At 41.1% G+C, this 19,858-nt stretch overlaps 2 protein-coding genes and 1 pseudogene across 7 annotated transcripts in view; 2 read left to right on the top strand and 1 right to left on the bottom strand.

Moving 5' to 3' along the window:
- Window positions 1-147: 147 nt before the first annotated feature.
- On the bottom strand, window positions 148-4,732 carry HSPA5 (heat shock protein family A (Hsp70) member 5). Its single transcript, XM_045790946.2, has 8 exons — window positions 4,359-4,732; window positions 4,025-4,256; window positions 3,249-3,386; window positions 2,802-2,914; window positions 2,320-2,710; window positions 1,962-2,199; window positions 1,479-1,646; window positions 148-1,053 (listed from the first exon to the last, which is right to left on the bottom strand). The coding sequence occupies exons 1-8, from the start codon at window positions 4,478-4,480 to the stop codon at window positions 491-493; spliced, it is 1,965 nt and encodes a 654-aa protein (XP_045646902.1). The 5' UTR covers window positions 4,481-4,732; the 3' UTR covers window positions 148-490.
- A 283-nt stretch (window positions 4,733-5,015) lies between these two features.
- Window positions 5,016-14,148, top strand: LOC123787973 (hypoxanthine-guanine phosphoribosyltransferase pseudogene; annotated as a pseudogene). Its single transcript, XR_015727307.1, has 2 exons — window positions 5,016-5,465; window positions 9,669-14,148. The product of XR_015727307.1 is annotated as a hypoxanthine-guanine phosphoribosyltransferase pseudogene (transcript).
- A 1,096-nt stretch (window positions 14,149-15,244) lies between these two features.
- The window catches only part of GAPVD1 (GTPase activating protein and VPS9 domains 1), a 74,442-nt gene continuing 69,828 nt past the window's right edge, over window positions 15,245-19,858 (top strand). For all 5 annotated transcript variants that reach the window (XM_045790940.2, XM_045790943.2, XM_045790941.2 and 2 more), the window contains exon 1: window positions 15,245-15,405. The gene's annotated coding sequence lies outside the window, so the exon portion shown is untranslated. The remainder of the gene's footprint in view (window positions 15,406-19,858) is intronic.

Raw genomic sequence — 19,858 nt, 5'->3', positions numbered from 1 at the left:
AGAGTCCCCCGCCCCTCTCTTTAGATTAACATCAGGCAAATTCCCTGAAGTATTCGGTAAAAACCCCAACGCCCCTCCACACAAGTGAGAATCTAACCTTGAAGCAGCTGACTTAATTAGAAGCTTATCACAAAAATTAGACCAGTGTAAATAACAAACATTTATTGGTGTCACTTATGGTAGAAAAAGTTCCTACACCAGATGCGCATGACCCAATTGTTAAATAGAACATTTCCAAGGTGAACACACGCCCTAATCCAGCTTTTTTACCCACTTTTTAAGATAGCCAATTCTTCCTTTCCCCCCACCCCAAGACATGTGAGCAACTGCTAATGAAAAGCAGTAAACAGCCACTTGGGCTATAGCATTTTCAACTCCACTCCAAGGTGAAGATTCCAATTACATTCGAGACTTAAGTTCTTTCAATTTTCTCCTAACGAAAGTTCCTGAGTCCAGTATTTACAATATTACAGCACTAGCAGAGCAATGTCTACAACTCATCTTTGTCTGCTGGTTCCTCATCACCAGTTGGGGGAGGGCCTGCACTTCCATAGAGTTTGCTGATAATTGGCTGAACAATTTCTTCTAGTTCCTTCTTTTTAGCTTTGAAATCTTCAATGTCAGCATCTTGATGACTTTCTAGCCATTCAATCTTTTCCTCTACAGCTTTTTCCATGGTCTCCTTATCCTCAGAGGAGAGTTTACCTCCCAGCTTTTCTTTATCTCCAATCTGATTCTTTAGAGAATAGGCATAGCTTTCCAATTCATTTCTAGTATCAATGCGCTCCTTGAGCTTTTTGTCTTCCTCGGCAAACTTCTCAGCATCATTAACCATCCTTTCAATCTCTTCAGGTGTCAGGCGATTTTGGTCATTCGTAATTGTAATCTTATTTTTGTTGCCTGTACCTTTGTCTTCAGCTGTCACTCGAAGAATGCCATTCACATCTATCTCAAAGGTGACTTCAATCTGTGGGACCCCACGGGGAGCAGGAGGAATTCCAGTCAGATCAAAAGTTCCCAGAAGGTGATTGTCTTTTGTCAGGGGTCGTTCACCTAGAAGTTAGACAAAAAAACTTGTTAGTTGTTACTGGAAAACACTTATGGATTCTTACACTTCAGTCCGGTGGAGCCTACAGTGGCAAGGGCATGCTTATCTAGCTAGGAGTGGGTCAGTATTGATCTGTAAGGAGGAGCAAATGGGACTGTGTTAAGTTACTACTTTTAATTGAATTTCATCTACAGCATTATGAGCTCTTTTCTAGGAGCCAGGTTAGAAGTTATTTTTAAAAGCAAAGAGTGCCAGATAGCTAGGTAAGAGCTAGATTTGGGGGCTGACTCTACCAAACGCAACACTAGTCATATTAGGGACGCCGTCTGAAAATAGTAGGTATTTCTTTCCCTTCTCATTTCAATAGAATAGATTAAGAAGTCATGCTTCTCAAAAACATACTATGTCATTCACAAACGTAGGGTATTACCTTCATAGACCTTGATTGTAACAGTTGGTTGGTTATCAGAAGCTGTAGAAAAGATCTGAGACTTCTTTGTGGGCACCACAGTGTTCCTTGGAATCAGTTTGGTCATGACACCTCCCACAGTTTCAATACCAAGTGTAAGGGGACATACATCAAGCAGTACCAGATCACCTGCAAAGGTAAGTTAACCAAGGTTAAATTCTAATTCAAGAGTCACAGGAGCACTACCAAGCAGTCTCCCCCCGAACTGTATCTTTTCCATCTTGCCATTTAATGTGAGGTTCTGTGCAAAACCATTTCAGAAGGAATGAATTAAATGTAGCTGCTAATGATCTTGAAACTCAGCCAGGTCTTATCCTCACTTTACCCTTTACTAGCCGTGTGACCCTGTTGCTCATGTTCTATTGCCTTCTAAAGCAATAGATAATTATACTCTTCCTATCGAGCTACTGAAGTACTGTGGAAGATGCTATGACAGCGACATACCTGTATCCTGATCACCAGAGAGTACACCAGCCTGGACAGCAGCACCGTATGCTACAGCCTCATCTGGGTTGATGCCACGGGATGGCTCCTTGCCATTGAAGAACTCTTTAACCAGTTGTTGAATCTTTGGGATTCGAGTAGAGCCACCAACAAGAACAATTTCATCAATATCAGACTTCTTTAAGTCAGAATCCTCCAGCACCTTCTGAACAGGCTTCATGGTAGAACGGAACAGATCCTAGAACAGGAAACACAATTCCTGTGATGAAACCTATTATACTTAGATATTGTCTACATATCTAAATGCAGCGAAGTCTAACTAGATCTCATTAGCAAAGCAAAAAACCAAGGAACATACCATATTTAGTTCTTCAAATTTGGCCCGAGTCAGAGTCTCAGAGAAGTCTTCCCCTTCATAGAAAGACTCAATTTCAATTCTTGCCTGATGTTGAGAAGACAGGGCCCGTTTGGCCTTTTCTACCTCCCGCCGGAGTTTCTGCACAGCTCTGTTGTCTTTCCTAACATCTTTGCCAGTCTTCTTTTTGTAGAGTTTGATGAAGTGTTCCATGACACGTTGGTCAAAGTCTTCTCCCCCCAGATGAGTATCTCCATTAGTAGCCACGACTTCGAAGACACCATTGTCAATGGTGAGAAGAGACACATCAAAGGTTCCACCACCCAAGTCAAACACCAGGATATTCTTCTCCCCTTCCCGCTTATCCAAGCCATAAGCAATAGCGGCTGCTGTACTGTTAAGAGAATGAGAAAGAAAAAAAAGCTTAGTAAGTTTACATTCTCCCTATTTGGCAAATATGCCATACTTTTGAATTCAACACTCACGGCTCATTAATGATCCTCATAACATTCAATCCAGCAATAGTTCCTGCATCTTTGGTTGCCTGGCGTTGGGCATCATTGAAATAGGCTGGTACGGTAACAACTGCATGGGTAACCTGAAAAGGTAACAGAAGGTAACTAAGTGTATTTTGTCACATGGTTTAACTCTTATATAAATTGCACTCAAACCATCACCTTAGTTTCTAAGACAATTTGTTTGTTAGATGGGTATATTATATGTAATTTTATACCCATGGATTTGCAAGCATGAAGTGGTAACACATGAAAAGTCCCTAGTATTTTCTGGCCCACAGTAAAACGTGCAAGTAATTAAAATTGGTATACACGGATGTCATTCATATTCAAATTATCAAAACAATGAAAGCATCTACACAATAAATTAAGAATAGGAAAAATAAAATTACTTAACATTGTTCTAGATATATTTACCTTCTTTCCTAAATAAGCCTCTGCAGTTTCCTTCATTTTAGTGAGAACCATGGCAGAAATTTCTTCAGGGGCAAATGTCTTTGTTTGCCCACCTCCAATATCAACTTGAATGTATGGTTTAGTTTTCTTCTCAACAACCTATTTTAAACAATTATTATTATTTTCAGACACAGAAGAACATTTAAAATTTTAAAAAGAGGACTGTCTATGGGGCGCCTGGGTGGCACAGCAGTTAAGCGTCTGCCTTTGGCTCAGGGCGTGATCCCGGCGTTATGGGATCGAGCCCCACATCAGGTTCCTCCGCTATGAGCCTGCTTCTTCCTCTCCCACTCCCCCTGCTTGTGTCCCCTCTCTCGCTGGCTGTCTCTATCTCTGTCGAATAAATAAAGTCTTTAAAAAATAAAATAAAATAAAAAAATAAAAAGAGGACTGGCTGAGTCCCACTTCCTCCCCCATAGTTTGGTTTACTGTGGTCGCTTGGAACTGAATATTGACTAGAAATGTTTAAGGAGTATGGGTGCCTTACAAAGACAAGCCTCTTCAGTTTTAATCAGACTCTTAATCCTAAACCATGTAAACAGAATAGTTATCTGTGAAATGTCTTTGGTTGCCAGGCTTACTTTAAGTTTTGTAACATTACCAAGATTACTCAATAAAGTTATTACAGATACACCATGTTTGTATCCTTTTTGTTGTCTCAACAATTTTTCAGTAAGGTCTTAAATACTCCAACCACCACCGCCCACCTCTATCGGGTGAGGAAAACCCCATCGAACCTTGAAAGGCAGGAACTTGATGTCCTGCTGCACAGACGGGTCGTTCCATGTGCGGCCGATGAGCCGCTTGGCGTCGAAGACCGTGTTCTCAGGGTTGGAGGTGAGCTGGTTCTTGGCGGCATCGCCGATCAAACGCTCCCCTTCAGGAGTGAAGGCCACATAAGACGGCGTGATGCGGTTGCCCTGATCGTTGGCGATGATCTCCACGCGGCCGTTCTTGAACACCCCGACGCTGGCGGAAAAATCACCAAGAACGCACGGAATCAGCATCGCGATTCTCACAGCAGCCCAAGAGGCCACGCCCCATTCCCCCCTTTCCACAAACCCCACTTACCAGGAGTAGGTGGTCCCCAAGTCGATGCCGACCACCGTGCCCACGTCCTCCTTCTTGTCCTCCTCCTCGGCCCGCGCCGCGCCGAGGAGCAGCAGCACCGCAGCCACCAGGGACAGCTTCATCTTGCCGGCGCCGTAGGCCAGTCCGTCAGCAGGCAGGCGGGACGTCACAGGCAATCCAGCCACAGGCCGCAGCACCCGAGCGCACCGAGATTACTGATCTGAAGGTACACGGCCCGGGGTCAGCAGGAGCAGCAGATAAGGCGAAGAGCAGGTCCGGAAAGAGGCCTCGGCGCTTACCCCTCACACTCACAAAAATCCCCCCAAGTCGATTAGTCTGTGATGTCTTGGCCAGCGTCGACCGCGCTGTCGCCGAGGCCGCTTATATACCCTCCCCCCAGCCCCGTCGTGGAGGCCACCGATTGGCGCAGGCCCTGCTCGTTGGAGGCCTCTGATTGGTCCAGGCCACCAAGCTGGCCGTCGCCGATTCGAAGCGGCCTCCTCCGCAACCAACGTCACTTCTACGCCCCCCCGGAGGACTCATTGGCTGCTGGCCGCACCCGACAGCTACCAATGGGAGGCAACATCCGCCCCAGGCGCAGGTCCCATTGGTTCAGCAGCTGCCTGTCCCTCGTGCGACCTCTCACCCGGAGGCCGTTTCCGCCGGTAATGGCAGAAGTCCCGCCTTGCCCGCTGGGCCCTGAGGGGACGGTGCCAGTGTGGAGTGCGTGATTCCCTCGAGGAGGTGTAATTTGGGTCCTTTGCTTCTTTTTCTCTGCTGTCCGCTTGTCCCTCCTCTGCCCTTCATCTCGAAGCGGGAAGCAGCTCTTCCTCCTCTCAGCTTCCAATCCATCCCAGGCAGGCAGGTCTCAGCGTAGATGCTGTGATCGCCTCAGAACAAATTTCTTTGCCCTTTATAGCCGCTACAGTTCTGGGGTGTCCGAGCCTCAAGGCTTTTTGTTGTTCTCCGGCCCGCAGCCCTCGAGCGGGGGCCTGACCGGAGCACCGTCCGGCAGCGGATCGTGGCTCTAGCCATTCTGTCGGCCCTGCTCTCTCTAGCCAGCTATCTTTGTCTATACCAGGTTTCTCCACATTGCCCTACCCCACGGTAAGTCACAGGCCTGGCCAAAGTAACTGCCTCCTCGCCCTGAGTCCCCACCCCAGTGTGACAGCCCTCTCCTGAAGAGCTTTATAATGCCATCGCTCCCACCTTGGGATGTATCATTTTTCTAGCTAGCTGCCACTTCCCTTGTCCCGCGCTCTTTTTTTTTTTTTTTTTCTTATTTGCAAGGCCTTCCTCGTCCTTTATTCTTGATACCCTTCAAACTTCACTCTTCCTGGAAAAGGTCAGATTGTGCTTAAACCCATCTGATAGACGAAGACGTCTTGATATTGCCTTTACTCATACTTGTATAACAACCTGTAGCAAAAAATAATAGAGGCTACTTTTTACTTTAGACTTGTTGTGTGCCAAGCATTGTTCTGTTTCCTATGTCATTCGGTCCTTACAGTTTAATACTTGGCATTTCCCATTTTCCAGATGAGAAAATTGGGACTGAAATATTAAATAACTAGTTTAAAGTCATAGAGCTAGTGAGTGATGGAGTTAGAATTGATATCCAAGTCAGCTTGGCCCATAGCCAATGCTCTTAGTTTTTTTTAATTACTTAATTCATTCAGCAAATCTTTTTGGAGGACCTGCTATGGAAAGACCAAAAGTCTGATACAAAACATTTTAAGATGCTTACCAAAAAATGCATTGGACATTATCATAGGAACTGAAGACTCCAGTATTTTTCCACTAAATGTATTCTTGAGATTCATGGTATTCATAATACCATGTCCAAATAGCACTGAAACATCTTACACACAGTTTACTAAGATGCTCAGCCTAAGAGTCAGTACTCAGGAATTTTCCTTTCTCCTTCAGTGCTTCTCAAAGGTTATGCTGGTGACTCAGAATTGACTATAGAAGTTGCATCACCCATCTTACAACAGGGCTTGTAACACTGCCGTAATACTGACCCTCTATAGGTTGCATCAGTTCATTATTTAGATAGAAATCACCAGCCACTTTACAGCTTCGTATCATTTCAAACAAACTTTGTATATATCATCCATTTCCCTTAAAAGCAAAGCAATCAGTTTCAGCCTTGTCCTTGATTTGATGGAGTAATCTTTTGCAACTCTCTTTTTCCTAAGATTTAGATAAGTGATATCTGGGTAACTTCCAAAGGGAAAGAGTATATTGGTGCTTGTATCTTTTTAAAACCAAGTGTATTAGGTATATATTATTGTATAATCCAAAGTGCGATCTTTTATTGGTTGAATAGAAAAGTGCATCGATGAATCTAGTTTCCTGAATGTTAAATGCCAATAATAGTATTGGTGCCAAATTATCAATATTTAAGAGCTAGCCACTATGCTAAACACTTCATGTGCATTATCTCTTTTAATTCTTATGAAAGCATTTTTTTTAACCCTTATTTTAGAGCTAAGGAATCTGAAGCCCCAAGAGGTGAAGAAACTTGCCCTGGAGATTACAGAGCTGAGAAGATAGGGAGCCAGGATTTGAGCCTTGGCAATTTTATTAATTTCTGTAGTCTAGATTATCATCCTGAGCTTTGGGTTTTTCATTTATAGCTTGTTTAGGGTATAGAGTAGTTATATAGTTTGCAAATATTTTGATAATGAGTGATAGACAAATGTAGATTTTTATCCAGTAATTTAAAGCAGCTCGTTTCACTTGTGCTCCTATGGGTAAGGAAATAGATTTCTATTTCCCATCTGATCTCAGCTAAGCAGAGTTAGGACTGGTTAGGATCCAATGTCATTTAGTTTCTAAATCTTCCTTTCTGAAAGGGAAATACAGGCATAGAACAGGAAGGAAAAGGAAAAGACTTATGTAATTGACAAATTGAATGTTTAGACCCTGATAATTGAGAATTTCCACATCCTTTGTTGGGGAGAATATTCAACTAAGAGATAAGGCACATGACCTTGGGGAAAAAACCTACCAGAGCCTCAGTTTTTTCATCTATTGAACGTCAGGGATTTCTGTCCTGTTGGTTTTAGTGGCTTGTTTCAAGGATCAGATAAGATACTGTATATAAAAGTTTTTGGGAAGTTGTAGGATAATAGGAATGCTCTTAATCATGTGAATATACTATGGGAAGAAATTTTAGAAGCTCTTCAAGAAAACCATCTCTTGAGAGTCAAAGTTTCAAGATTTCTTTCCATGGAAAATAATGTTTGGTGATTATGTTGAATTTGACAGACTTTTGGAAATATTTTTTTAAATGTTCTAATTATTCTCTTATATTGGCTACATAGATGTCTTTTTTATTAAAAGACTGGGCCCTTAGACCCTTGACTTTCCCTTTTCTTAGAGCATTTACTTCAAGAAAACTCTAATTGTAGGGGTGCCTGGCTGGCTCAGTCGGTGGAGCATGTGGCTCTTGATCTTGGGGTTGTAAATTTCAGTTCCACGTTGGGTGTAGAGATTACTTTAAAAAAGTAAAGTCTTAAAAAAAAAAAAGAAAAGAGGGACTGGGCCTTAACCTTTATTAAACAACTCAAGAGTAAAACAGAAGTATCTCCCTGACACCTGAGCCAGGAACAATACTAGGTATAAGTCATGTAGCCTTTTTTTGTGTGTGCTTTTGAAAGTGCAATGTGCTAGGCAATCAGTTTTCTTTGTCTTGACTCTTTTTTTGTCCTGACTTTTTTTTTTTTAAGATTTTATTTATTTATTTGACAGAGAGCAAGCACAAGCAGGGGGAGCTGCAGAGAGGGGGAGAAGCAGGCTCCCCGCTGAGCAGAGAGCCCAACTTGGGCTCGATCCCGGGACACTGGGATCATGACCCGAGCTGAAGGCAGACGCTTAACTGACTGAGCCACCGAGGCGCCCCTGTATTTGATTAATTGAAAAGCATTTTAGTTTTATACAGAAAATGTTTTAATTTTTCTTCTGTTTTAAAGTTTCCATTGAAGTAAAATAAGCTACTAAATATAAAGAGCCACCTCTATGGAATTTGAGTGATAATATTTGAGTGATAATATGTATCCTAAATTTCTAAATTTTTAAAATAGGAAATATAGGGGCACTTGCTTGGCTCAATCAGGGGAGTGTTCAAGCCCTGCATTAGGAGTAGAGATTACATAAATAAATAAATACATACATACATACTTAAAAATATATTAAAGTAGGAAATAAATGTACATGGTATAAAATTCAAAGGGTACAATGTATAACATGCAATGAAAATAAGTCTGCTTGCCACCCTTTCCCCAGCCTTATTCCTCTACACTGGTAAAGGTAACCACTGTCACCACTTTCTTGTGTAGCCTAGAGAGGTTTTATTCATATTCATATGCAGGGTGTGTGTGTATCCCTATTTTAAAACTAGTGATGGAGCATGCTACATACATGGTTCTTCTTCCATCCAGTTAGCTATATTTCTTGGAGATTGTCACAAATCCACTGCCTCTTTTCTTTTTTAAATGGCAATAGTAGCTACCCTCAATTGAGTATTTACTATGTGCTGGATATTTTACATATCTCAAACCTTTTTATTACAAATTGCAATATGAATACAGAAAAGTACATAAAATGCAAGTGTACAGTTTAATGAATAATTATAAATCCCTAGGTATTCAATATCCAAATCAAGAAAAAGAATGTTGTCAACATCAGGAAGTCCTCACTTTTTCACCCCAGCTGACCCTAATTCCCTCTTCCATAAAAAAGTTAACTTTTCTTTATTGTACAGTCTTTAGAATTTTACCATTTAGCTTCTGTCTTAATTACTATAGCTTGATATCCAGTAGGACATGTCTTTTCCACCTTCAGGGTGTCTTCTGGTATTCTTGGTACTTGTATTTCCAAAAATTTTAGAATTAGCTTGTCAAGTTGGCAAAACAAACCTATTATATATTGTTAAGTAAGAAAAGTAAGTTATTTAACAGTATAATAATACTATACCATTATTTTTAAATATACCTCAGTCTTAAGTCTCAATTTCTTAATTGAGAAATTGAGAAGTTTCTCAATTTTTCAAGTCTTAAGTCTCAATTTCTGTATTCTAGAATTTTTTAAAAATTGCATGAATTTACTATTTAATATTTATCAGGAATGAACAATTTTCTGTTTTGAAATGATAAATTGTGTTACTTCAAGATGATGAAACATTATGTAGCTATTAAAATTGTTGATATCTATATTTTTCGAAGAGTAAATTGTAAGTATGTTACTTTTTTTGTCTACATTTTCTTGTTACTTAAAAAAAAAAAATCCCTGTTTATCTATCAGGAACTTACTGAGCTTGAAAAACCTTTAAGAACTTAAAACTAAAAGTAATACAGAAGAGAACTGCCCTCAGTCCACGCACCAGCCAGCTCCATTATGGCAACCCGAAGCCCCAGCATTGTGATTAGTGATGATGAACCAGGTTATGACCTAGATTTATTTTGTATACCTAATCATTATGCTCAGGATTTGGAAAAGGTGTTTATTCCTCATGGATTAATTATGGACAGGACGGAACGGCTTGCACGAGATGTGATGAAGGAGATGGGAAGCCATCACATCGTAGCCCTCTGTGTGCTCAAGGGGGGCTATAAATTCTTTGCTGACCTGCTGGATTACATTAAAGCACTGAACAGAAATAGTGATAGATCCATTCCTATGACTGTAGACTTCATTAGACTGAAAAGCTACTGTAATGACCAGTCAACAAGGGACATAAAAGTAATTGGTGGAGATGACCTCTCAACTTTAACTGGAAAGAATGTCTTGATTGTTGAAGATATAATTGAAACAGGCAAAACAATGCAAACCTTGCTTTCCTTGGTCCAGCAGTATAATCCAAAGATGGTCAAGGTTGCAAGTTTGCTGGTGAAAAGGACTCCTCGAAGTATTGGATATAGACCAGACTTCGTTGGATTTGAAATTCCAGACAAGTTTGTTGTAGGATATGCCCTTGACTATAATGAGTATTTCAGGGATTTGAATCACGTTTGTGTCATTAGTGAAACTGGAAAAGCAAAATACAAAGCCCAAGATGAGAGTTCAAGCTGAGTTTGGAAACATCTAGAGTCCCATTGAAATCACTAGTAAAATGATCAAATGTTCTAGTTGTGTGGCCAGCCACTTTGAGGGGCTTCTTGCGTTTTCTTCTAAGAATTTTATCTGTTTGGTATGTTTGTTAGAAATGTCATTTGCTGCATTCCAAAAGTCTTCATTTGCACTATAAGCCTATAGACCATCAGTTCCCTTTGGGTGGATTGTTGTTTGACTTGTGAATGAAAAATCTCTTAAACCACACCACTGTTGAATGAAAATATTGAAATTGTATCTGTAGGAAACATTTAAAGAGAAGATATATTCATTTTTAATTGGTATTTTAATTTTTATATGTTCAGGAAAAAACAAGTGATTGAATATTGTTAATTATGCCACTGTGTTTAGAAAAGTAAGAAACAGTCAGTTTTTGTATCAATGACACTATTTAAGAGGTATTGTTTTGTTGGATAAACCATGTGTCCTTGAATTGTTTTAGTGTTTCAGTAGTATTAACTGTATTTTCCTACTTACTTATTCAGATTATTTCTGGTGAATCTTTGTCAACAGTTTAAGTACAAATCAATAAATTCCAAAATACTTAAAAAAATAAAATACGAGAGAACAAAAAAGGTCAGTGAAAGATGTTTAAGATATAATTACATTGGGGCACCTGGGTGCCTTCATCAGTTAAGGGTCTGCCTTCAGCTCAGGTCATGATCTTAGGGTCCTGGGATAGAGCCCCACCTCAGGCTCTCCACTCAGCGGCAAGTCTCCTTCTCCCTCTGTGACCTCTCTTGCTTTTACTCTCTCTCTAATGAGTAAATAAAATTTAAAAAAAGATAAAATTACATTAAAGCTATTTCATATGTTATAGGTTAAATCAAATATGTACCAAAGTTTTATGTTGCATTAACATGACAGTTCCCGTCTGTCTGGACATCTCTGATACTGATAGAAAGATAAGGTGTTTTTTTGTTTTGCTTTGTTTTAAGTAGGCTCCACACCCAGTGTGGAACCTTGAGTGTGGAGCCTAACACAAGGCTTGAACTCATGACCGTGAGATCAAGACCTGAGCTGAGATCAAGAGTCGGACACTTAACCAACTGAACCACCAACCCACCCAGGAAGGACAAAGTTTATAGTAGATTTCACTGTGCTGCAGTTCAAGTTGCATAATTTATGTCTCTGTTTTATAGGCGTCTTTTCCCTCATTTTCAGTATTCTCAAGTTTCAGGCTGTTATCTGTTGCCCGCATCTTAGCCAAGAATTAAAAATTCTTTGGCAAATGTTACAAAACCATATTGAATTGCTTGGGCCTTGGAAGAATCCCCAGGCAAGTGAGGGGCCCTAAATCATAAGCTCCACCAGCTTCATAGTAAATCCACCTCTGAGTACTGCTACTATTTCTGAGCCTGCCATTGGGGGCCAGTGTAGGACAACCAACGGCCCAAAGCATGGAGTAAATTTATGTAGTCTTGTCCTTTGCTTGTAACTGGGCTGTTCCAAAGGGCAAAAAACATTTTATAGAGAAATACTATCTGCTACTTGTGTAGAACAGCTTCCATGCATGTCTTTCTGGATTTTGTTGTTTTTTACAGATTGCCAGAGCTTTAAAAAATTTTTCCCTTAAAAATTTTTTTAAACTATGTTAACTACGTTAAAAAATAACAGTTAATTCACATGTATTTTTTGTGACTCAGAATGTACAGTCAACCTAAATGTCCATCAATAAGGGATTCTAAGTCAACTGTGGTAGGTGATACTACGGAAATACTGTGCAAAGTTTCAAAACTGAGGTAGATTTTTATGTATTAATATGGAGTGAAGCTCAGGATTTATTTTTAAATGAAAAGAACAGAACGGTATGTGCAATGTGACCCTATTTGTGTTACCCCTCCCCCCGCCCCGCCAATCTAGACAGATACTAACAGATACTAAATTGTGGCTCCCTCTGGGTGGAATTGGACGGGAATCGAAAGGATTTTTTTGACTTATTTGTATTGTATACAACCTTTAAGGCCAAGAATGAATTTCTGTATTACTTGTTTGATTGAAAATGAATTTTAGAAAAAGAAATGTAGTAAATGTAATGGTTCAGTTAGCTTTTAGCATTGAAAATTTTCAAGAAGATTTTTATTTATTTTGAGAGAGAGAGCATGATCGGGGGGAGGGGCAGAGGGAGAAGAAGACCCCACTGAGCAGGAAGCCTGATCCCAGGACCCTAAGACCATGACCGGAGCCGAAGGCAGACTCCCAGCTGACTGAGCCGCCCAGGTGCCCCAGAAATTTTTTTTTTTTTTTAATTGAGTTTGCCACTGTGCTCTGATTCTGCAGCAGAGTAGTCTAATGGAGAGTATGGATTTAGGAATCTGAAGAACTGAGCTCTAATCAAGACCCAGTATGAATTCCGTAGCTATGGATGTGTAACTTCATATCCTTGTATATCAGGGAAGGCTGAGTGGTATAGTGGGAAGAAACGAGCTTTAGCCAGGGTTTACTGTTTATTTGTCCCATTCATTTAAAAAAAAATGGAACAAAAATATGTACTACATCCTAGGTAGTATGCCAGGTTCCAGAGGCACAGTGGTAAATAAGATGGGGTTCTCTGCCCTCAGGAAGTACTATTTATTGATTTTGAGCATCTGTTCACCTCTTGAGTCCACTTCTCCATGTGTAAAAGGTGTTGAGAACACTACCTACTACATATTCCACAAGAATTACTGTTGTAGGGGCACCTGGGTGGCTCAGTCGGTTGAGCGTCTGCCTTCAGCTCAGGTCATGATCCCAGGTTCCTGGGATCGAGCCCTGCATCCGGCTCCCTGCTCAGCCGGGAGTTTGCTTCTTCCTTTCCCTTGGCTCCTTGCCCCTACTCATGCTCTCTCTCTCTCTCTCTCTCTCTCCAATAAATAAATAAAATCTTTTTTTTTTAACAAAAATTACTGTTTTAGTGATCCATTGTTTTAACGTGGGAGTTGTGTTCCTGGGGTGTGCTGGGTGGGAAAAAAATTGAAAACTGCCTATTTAGTTCAAGCTCTTGATTTATAAATGGCAGAGTAGGGCTCAAAACAATTGACCATTCCAGTGCTCTTTCCACAACTCTCAAGAACTTTTTGCAATTTTGGGGGTCCTTTCCTTCCTCTCCCCCGTGGCATGTGTGCTCCAGCCCATCTAGAGTACTCGGTGTTAAGTGAAAGTGAACCTTGAATGTGTTCTTTTACACATTCATTTTGCTCAGGCTGAGTTCTTTCTTAGCAATCCTCATATGCCATCTTCCTTCCTGAAATCCAGCCAGCAAGTAACCCCCAAGTATCATCTCCTTCTTACAGTCATGGCCCCTCAACTTGATGAAACTTTTCTCAGGGATTCTCGTAGAGTTTTATACCTTAGCTTATTATTATGACCCTTAATCTGTGTAACTTACCCTCTCACCCTAGATTGTAAACTGTATCCTGTTGCTTTTTGCATTCCCTTGGTCCTTTGGGCAATGCTTTATAACAGCCGATACATAGTCTTTGATTGAACTGAATTCTTGAATCAGTTGAATGGCAATGATAGCGATAATATCTGACCAGCTAACTATAGAATGCGATCATGGTAATAAAACGAGGCAATAAATAGGAAGCAAATTTTGACAATTTTTAAGAGTACTACATCAAGGAGAATGACTAAATAGAAAGCAATGCGGGAGCTGATTCACATTTGAAATAGTTGGAAAACTGAGTATTATTACTTTTTTTTTTTTTTTTTGCCTGGAGACTCCCAGTGTTGGAGGATATAATCTTTGTTTTCAATGTTTTGAAAGGCTGTCAAATGGAAAACATTGTATAGTGCTTCTGGCATCAGAACTAGCACTGGAAGGAAGTAAAAGGGAAGCCCATTTCACCGAAGGCAGAACTTTCTAACTTCTGAAGCTGTCCAACAGGGGAGCAGGCTATCTCACTTAAGATAGTGAGCTCCCTGAAATTTGAAGTGTGGAAATAGAAGTTGGAAGAGGAGGGCTCCTGGGTGGCTCAGATAGTTAAGACTCTGTCTTCGGCTGGGGTCGTGATCTTCGGTCCTGGGATGGAGCCCCATATCGGGCTCCTGGCTCAGCGGGGAGTCTGTTTCTCCCTCTGCCTCCCCCCCCCCCCCGCTCCTGCTCTCCTCCTCTCTCTGAAACGAATAGATAAAATCTTAAAAAAAAAAAAAAATTGGAAGACCGTCTGGCTGGAATTTCTGCCTGGGCGGGAGTTGGACTAGTGACCTTTAAGATGTTTTCCAGTTCTAAGGTTTCTATGACTGTTCAGCTCCGTTGACTTGACATTTGAATATACCCGAGTTATTTTTGTAAAATTAAAATTTTATCAGATAAATCAGTCAACTTAAAAAACTGTATGGTCAAATATACAGTAAGTAAAAGGATAAAACGAGGACTGGGAAATCAGGTTTAAAACTGAAAATCCAGATACCGCTGAAGGCAACTTGGGAAACTTTTAACAGAAAGGGAGAAGAGGTGTGTGTGTGTGTGCGTGTGTGTGAGACGAGTGATGTGTCCTGGGCAAGCGACACTTGTTACCGAAGATGTAAATGCTCTAAATTCTTTTACTTTACACGTACTTGCACAGGCGGGTTTTTCCACACCCAGCAGCACCCTACGCGGAAGCAAGGTCGCGCGTCTGACGAGGAACAATTTTTCGTAAGGCGCCTCGCGTTAACGCAGAAGCCCACGACCGCTCAAGCTGGCGGCCGACTGGGCTGGCAAAACCGGAAGGGCCGTTCTGGGCCGTTCTGGGCGCCCGCGCGAACCACCAGTCCCAGGGGCCCCCGCGGCGCCGCGCACGCGCGATGGCGTGGCGGCAGCGCCGCCGCAGGACGCAGGGAAGCCAGCTTGCGAGTAGTGGCGGCGGCGGCAGCGGCGGTGGCAGCTCGCGGCGAGGGCGACGGCTCCGAGGCGGAGTGGCGGTGCGGCGGAGACCTCGGTGCCCTCCTCCGTGTGAACCCCGTGGTGAGTGCGCGTCTCCGGTTAACTAGCGTGGAGTGCGCGGCTCGCTGCCTGGCGGCTGGGCTGGTTTGGCCTAGGGCCGCAGCCTGCGCCTAATGGCCGGGCCGCCCAGTCCAGCTGACCCCTGGGCCCTTCCGTCCCGAGTCGGTAGAAGTGGGGGTAGGGGGACACACGGTTAAGCCCAAGGGACAGATGTGGCGGCCCCCGGGGGCCAGGGCGGCCTGGGGCAGACGGGAGGGAGGGACGCGTGGGGGATGGGATGGGAAAGGACCGGAGAACGGCGGGGCGGCTTCGGGTGGGAGCCACAGGCGAGCGACCTGGCAGGTAGAGAACTGAGCATAGGAGGCGAGAAGGAGGTGGAATATCTTCTGAGTGCCGCTGTTGAAGATGTCATGCTTCGGGGACTCTTGACAAGCTGGACTCCTGGGTCTGGGGGCAGCCCACCTACGAAACACACACACACAGTATACTTGGCATTTTTCCACTTGCTGTTGGATATTTTGGAAATGAGGGACTGTTGGTTGCTTCCATCTCCCTTCTTTCAGCTTCACCTTTTATTGACTGTCAAATTTAAATGGGTGCTGGCTAGGCAAACCATAGAAATAAACAGTGTTCTGTGTATGTAAGATCGTGGAAAAACAGGTGTGGTGGTATGTTCAGATGAGAGCTAGGCCAAAGGAGGAATCATTGTTTTTATTTTAAAATTTGTCACAGAAGTCAGTTTGAGCACAGCTTTGAACTAGAAAGGATTTTAACCTGGGATTTCACCAGTTGGATAGAATATAGGGGATTTTTGAACTAGAATGGGGATAAAATCACATCTGTTTTTATTGTTTGATAACTAATTTATTAGTTCCTTCAATTATGAATGTAGGCAACAGACCACAGTGGAATTAGCAATGCCTGTGACTTTGTCATCAATAAAAATTACAAATATTTTTGTATCGTGTCTACAGTTTTTGCAGATATTTCAGAATAGTATTTATGCTTATATTTTTTTCAAATTTATGGCATTATTAGACACACTCTTAGATCTTGTTATTTAATGTGATGATAAAGCTCACATATTACCAAATCACTATTTTTAAATAATAGTTCTGTATAATTGGTTTCTTTCAAAATTTCATATATTTAATTATGTATTTAAAAGCAATCTGAGGGGCGCCTGGTTGGTTCTGTTGGTAGAGTGTGGAACTCTTGATCTCAGGGTCGTGAGTTCAAGCCCCATGTTGGGTGTCGAGATTACAATCAATCAATAAAATAAAAATAAAAATAAAAATCTATCTGAGAGAGAGTCCATAGGCTTCACCAGACTACCAAAAAGATCTGTGGTGCAAAGAGATTAAGAACTCCTAAGGTAGAAGTAAGTGTTTGGGGATCCGTAAGTCAGCCTCGAAGGATATTTGAATCTTTTTTTTTTTTTTTTTTTAAGAAAGAAGACAAGGCAGATAGGATTATAGTATGGATGAAAGAGGAAATTTTGTACACAGGGAAGTAAAAGAAGATTTGTCTGGGTCAGAGTAATAATTTTGAAAGATAGACTGTAGATACTTCATTCAGGGTGCTGGGGAATCAGCAAAATAATCTGAGGAAAAAAGGGAAGTGAATACTTTGGCCCTTAGATTTTTGTAGTAAGGCACCGCCTAGTTCTAAGTGGTTGAAGCCTTCTAAGCTCTTGTGTAAGCCTGTGAAAGGAAATTTTAGTGCGGGCTGGTTTTCTTTAAATCATATAGGTAGTGTGGCTTTTAAAGAGGGAGATATGCTTTTTTTTTTTTTAAGATTGTATTTATTTATCTGAGGGGGGGAGAGAGAGAATGAGAATGAGTGGGGGAGGGGCAGAGGGAGAAGCCGACTTCCGCTGAGCAGGGAGTTGGAGGGAAGTGGGGTTCAGTGTGGGGCTCAATCCCAGGACCTTGGGATCATGACCTGAGCCGAAGCAGACTCTTAACCAACTGAGCCACCCAGGCACCCCAAAGAGGGGGATATTCTTTTTTTTTTTTTTTTAAGATTTTATTTATTTATTTGACAGAGATAGACAGCCAGGGAGAGAGGGAACACAAGCAGGGGGAGTGGGAGAGGAAGAAGCAGGCTCATAGCGGAGGAGCCTGATGTGGGGCTCGATCCCATAACGCCGGGATCACACCCTGAGCCGAAGGCAGATGCTTAACCGCTGTGCCACCCAGGCGCCCCAAAGAGGGGGATATTCTAATTTTTTTTTATCTTTTAGTAAAAACCACAGTATCTCTCTTCAAATATATTTTCCTATTGCTATTATTTTTCTCATATATAATAGAAAGTAAATGTGCAGGTGATAGAGTTGGAGAATTGGTAAATAATTTTCTCGAAATTCCATTTTAAATTCTTACAGTTCAGCTTCATTTTGGCCTCAGACTTCTCACTGACAGATCACTGTTAACATTTCTTTAGAATATGTGGGACTTGAAATTTGCAACTGTTTGTAAAGCACCTGTCAACACCTTGCGTGAGACTTTTTTTTACCTCTAAAATAATAGCAATAATGGAAAAACCACTGCAGCAAACTCTTTTTTTTTTTTCTGGAAAAAATAAAGGGGGGGGTATGGAAAAGTGGAGAAGAGTATTTTATGAAAAGATATTGGTGCTGAAATAGTTTATGTCGAATTGAACACACCGTATGACAAAATCACTGCCTTGGAGAGATATTGCCTGATACTTTTTGTGTCCTTACACTGCATCCTTTGTCATTCTTTGTCCCCTGCCCCTTTATTTTTTTTAATAGCATGTATCTATCTGATATCATATTATCTGTGTATTAGTTTTTTAATTTTTTGTCTCCCCATTAGAATGTTAGCTCTGTGAGAATAGGGTGTTTGTCTTTGCCACAATGCTGGAATAGTGGCTGGCACATGACAGGTACACAGTAAATACTTGATGAATGAGTAAATTAGTTAATTTATAAGAGCTAGGTTATTTATTTCTAGGAATAAAATATCTATTTTTAAAATCTTACAAATAGTATTATATATGCTGGGTTGAATTTGAACCTTTTCATCTTTTTTTAAAAGACAAGAAATTATTTCCCAAACACTATGCAGTACTTTTGTGGGCATTTGGTTTCATGTGGGCACTAATCATTCTTAGTACTTGCTGCCATGTAGGTTTGATTATCCTGAACATTCTACAATGATGTGATAAAAGGAAGGGTCTGTGGATGAAGTTCTTATTTTGCTAAGGTTCTTTTACTTTGTGATCCTAGGTTGGTATAAATGACACTGAATTTTTCACATCAGATTGATAAAAAAATTTTAATGTCTGACAGTATCAAAGTTGGTGAAGCTGTTGCTGAAAATGGTAATTTAGAAACTGCTGTAGGACAGTTTCTATGTAGGACAGATTCTAAACAATGTAGGAGTTTAAATTGGTACAGCTGCCTTGAGAGACAACATTTGCAGTTATTTAGTAAAGTTGAAGATGGGCATACCCTGCCTCATAATTTCACAACTTCTGGAGGGCAATAAGAATGGGTGGAGGTGGTGCAAAGGGGATGATACTGTAAGTTTTCTTTAAAGACTAAAAGCAACTATGATGATGTTAACAGTTCTGGAAAGCAGAATGCAAGTGCTAAGTCATCTTTGCACCTTTCCCTATATTCTGTTGATTTTGTGTTTTGAGTCCGTAACTTTTTTTTTTAAGTAGTTTCTACACCCACGTGGGGCTTGAACTCTCAACCCCGAGATCAGGAGTTCCATGATCTTCTGACTGAGCCAGCCAGGCACCCCTGAATCCATAACTTTTAAGTATTGTTTCCCAACTCTTTGAAAAATTGTAAGCCTACAGAAAAGTTGCAACAGTAGTATAATAACACCTTTGTACTCTACCTAGATTCCATAGTTGTTAACATTTTGCTATGCTTGCTTTATGCACTAGTAGACACATTTTTTGCTGAACCATTTGAGAGGTATAGATACCATCAGGACACTTTACCCGTAAATATGGGTATGTATTTCCCAAGAACAAACACTTTCTTCTACATATTTGCAGTTCAGTTGTCCCCTCAAGGAATTTAACATGGATATAATATTATTGTTTAACGTATAGTACCTGATTCAATTTTCACCAGTTGTCCCAGTACTGTCCTTAGATATTTGGTTTTGTGTTTGACCCAAGATTCATTTAAGGAGCTTGCATTGCATTTAGTTGCCTGCTTGAATCTGGACTGATTTTCCAGCCTTTAGAAGGGGGCGGGGTGGAGGGTGTCTCTCATGACAGTAAGTATCCAGACCAGTTGTTTTATAGGATGCTCCTCAATTCGTATTTGTCTGAATGTTCCTGCATGATCAGATTCAGGTTAAACATTTTTGGTTGGAAATGGTGTGTAGTTGATTTTAGGTCTCAGTGTATCACATCTAGACGCATCAGATGTCAGTTTCATTATTAATGTAAATTTGATCATTTGAATAAAGTAGTATCCACTAGA

Source organism: Ursus americanus, chromosome 18, assembly GCF_024610735.1.
Source record: "Ursus americanus isolate L20-20 chromosome 18, mUrsAme1.1.p, whole genome shotgun sequence".
Lineage (NCBI taxonomy): Eukaryota > Metazoa > Chordata > Mammalia > Carnivora > Ursidae > Ursus > Ursus americanus.
The sequence above is the reverse complement of the archived record's forward strand: the minus strand, read 5'-3'. Positions and strand labels throughout refer to the sequence as shown.

Bases quoted from the DNA above. Each gene is read 5' to 3' on its own strand.
- HSPA5 (XM_045790946.2), bottom strand. From the start codon at position 4,480: ATGAAGCTGTCCCTGGTGGCTGCGGTGCTGCTGCTCCTCGGCGCGGCG. The intron at 2,200-2,319 runs GTATGTTCCTTG...TTCCTGTTCTAG, and splicing joins AATTTGAAGAACTAAATATG to GATCTGTTCCGTTCTACCAT. The intron at 1,647-1,961 runs GTATGTCGCTGT...TTACCTTTGCAG, and splicing joins CTCTGGTGATCAGGATACAG to GTGATCTGGTACTGCTTGAT.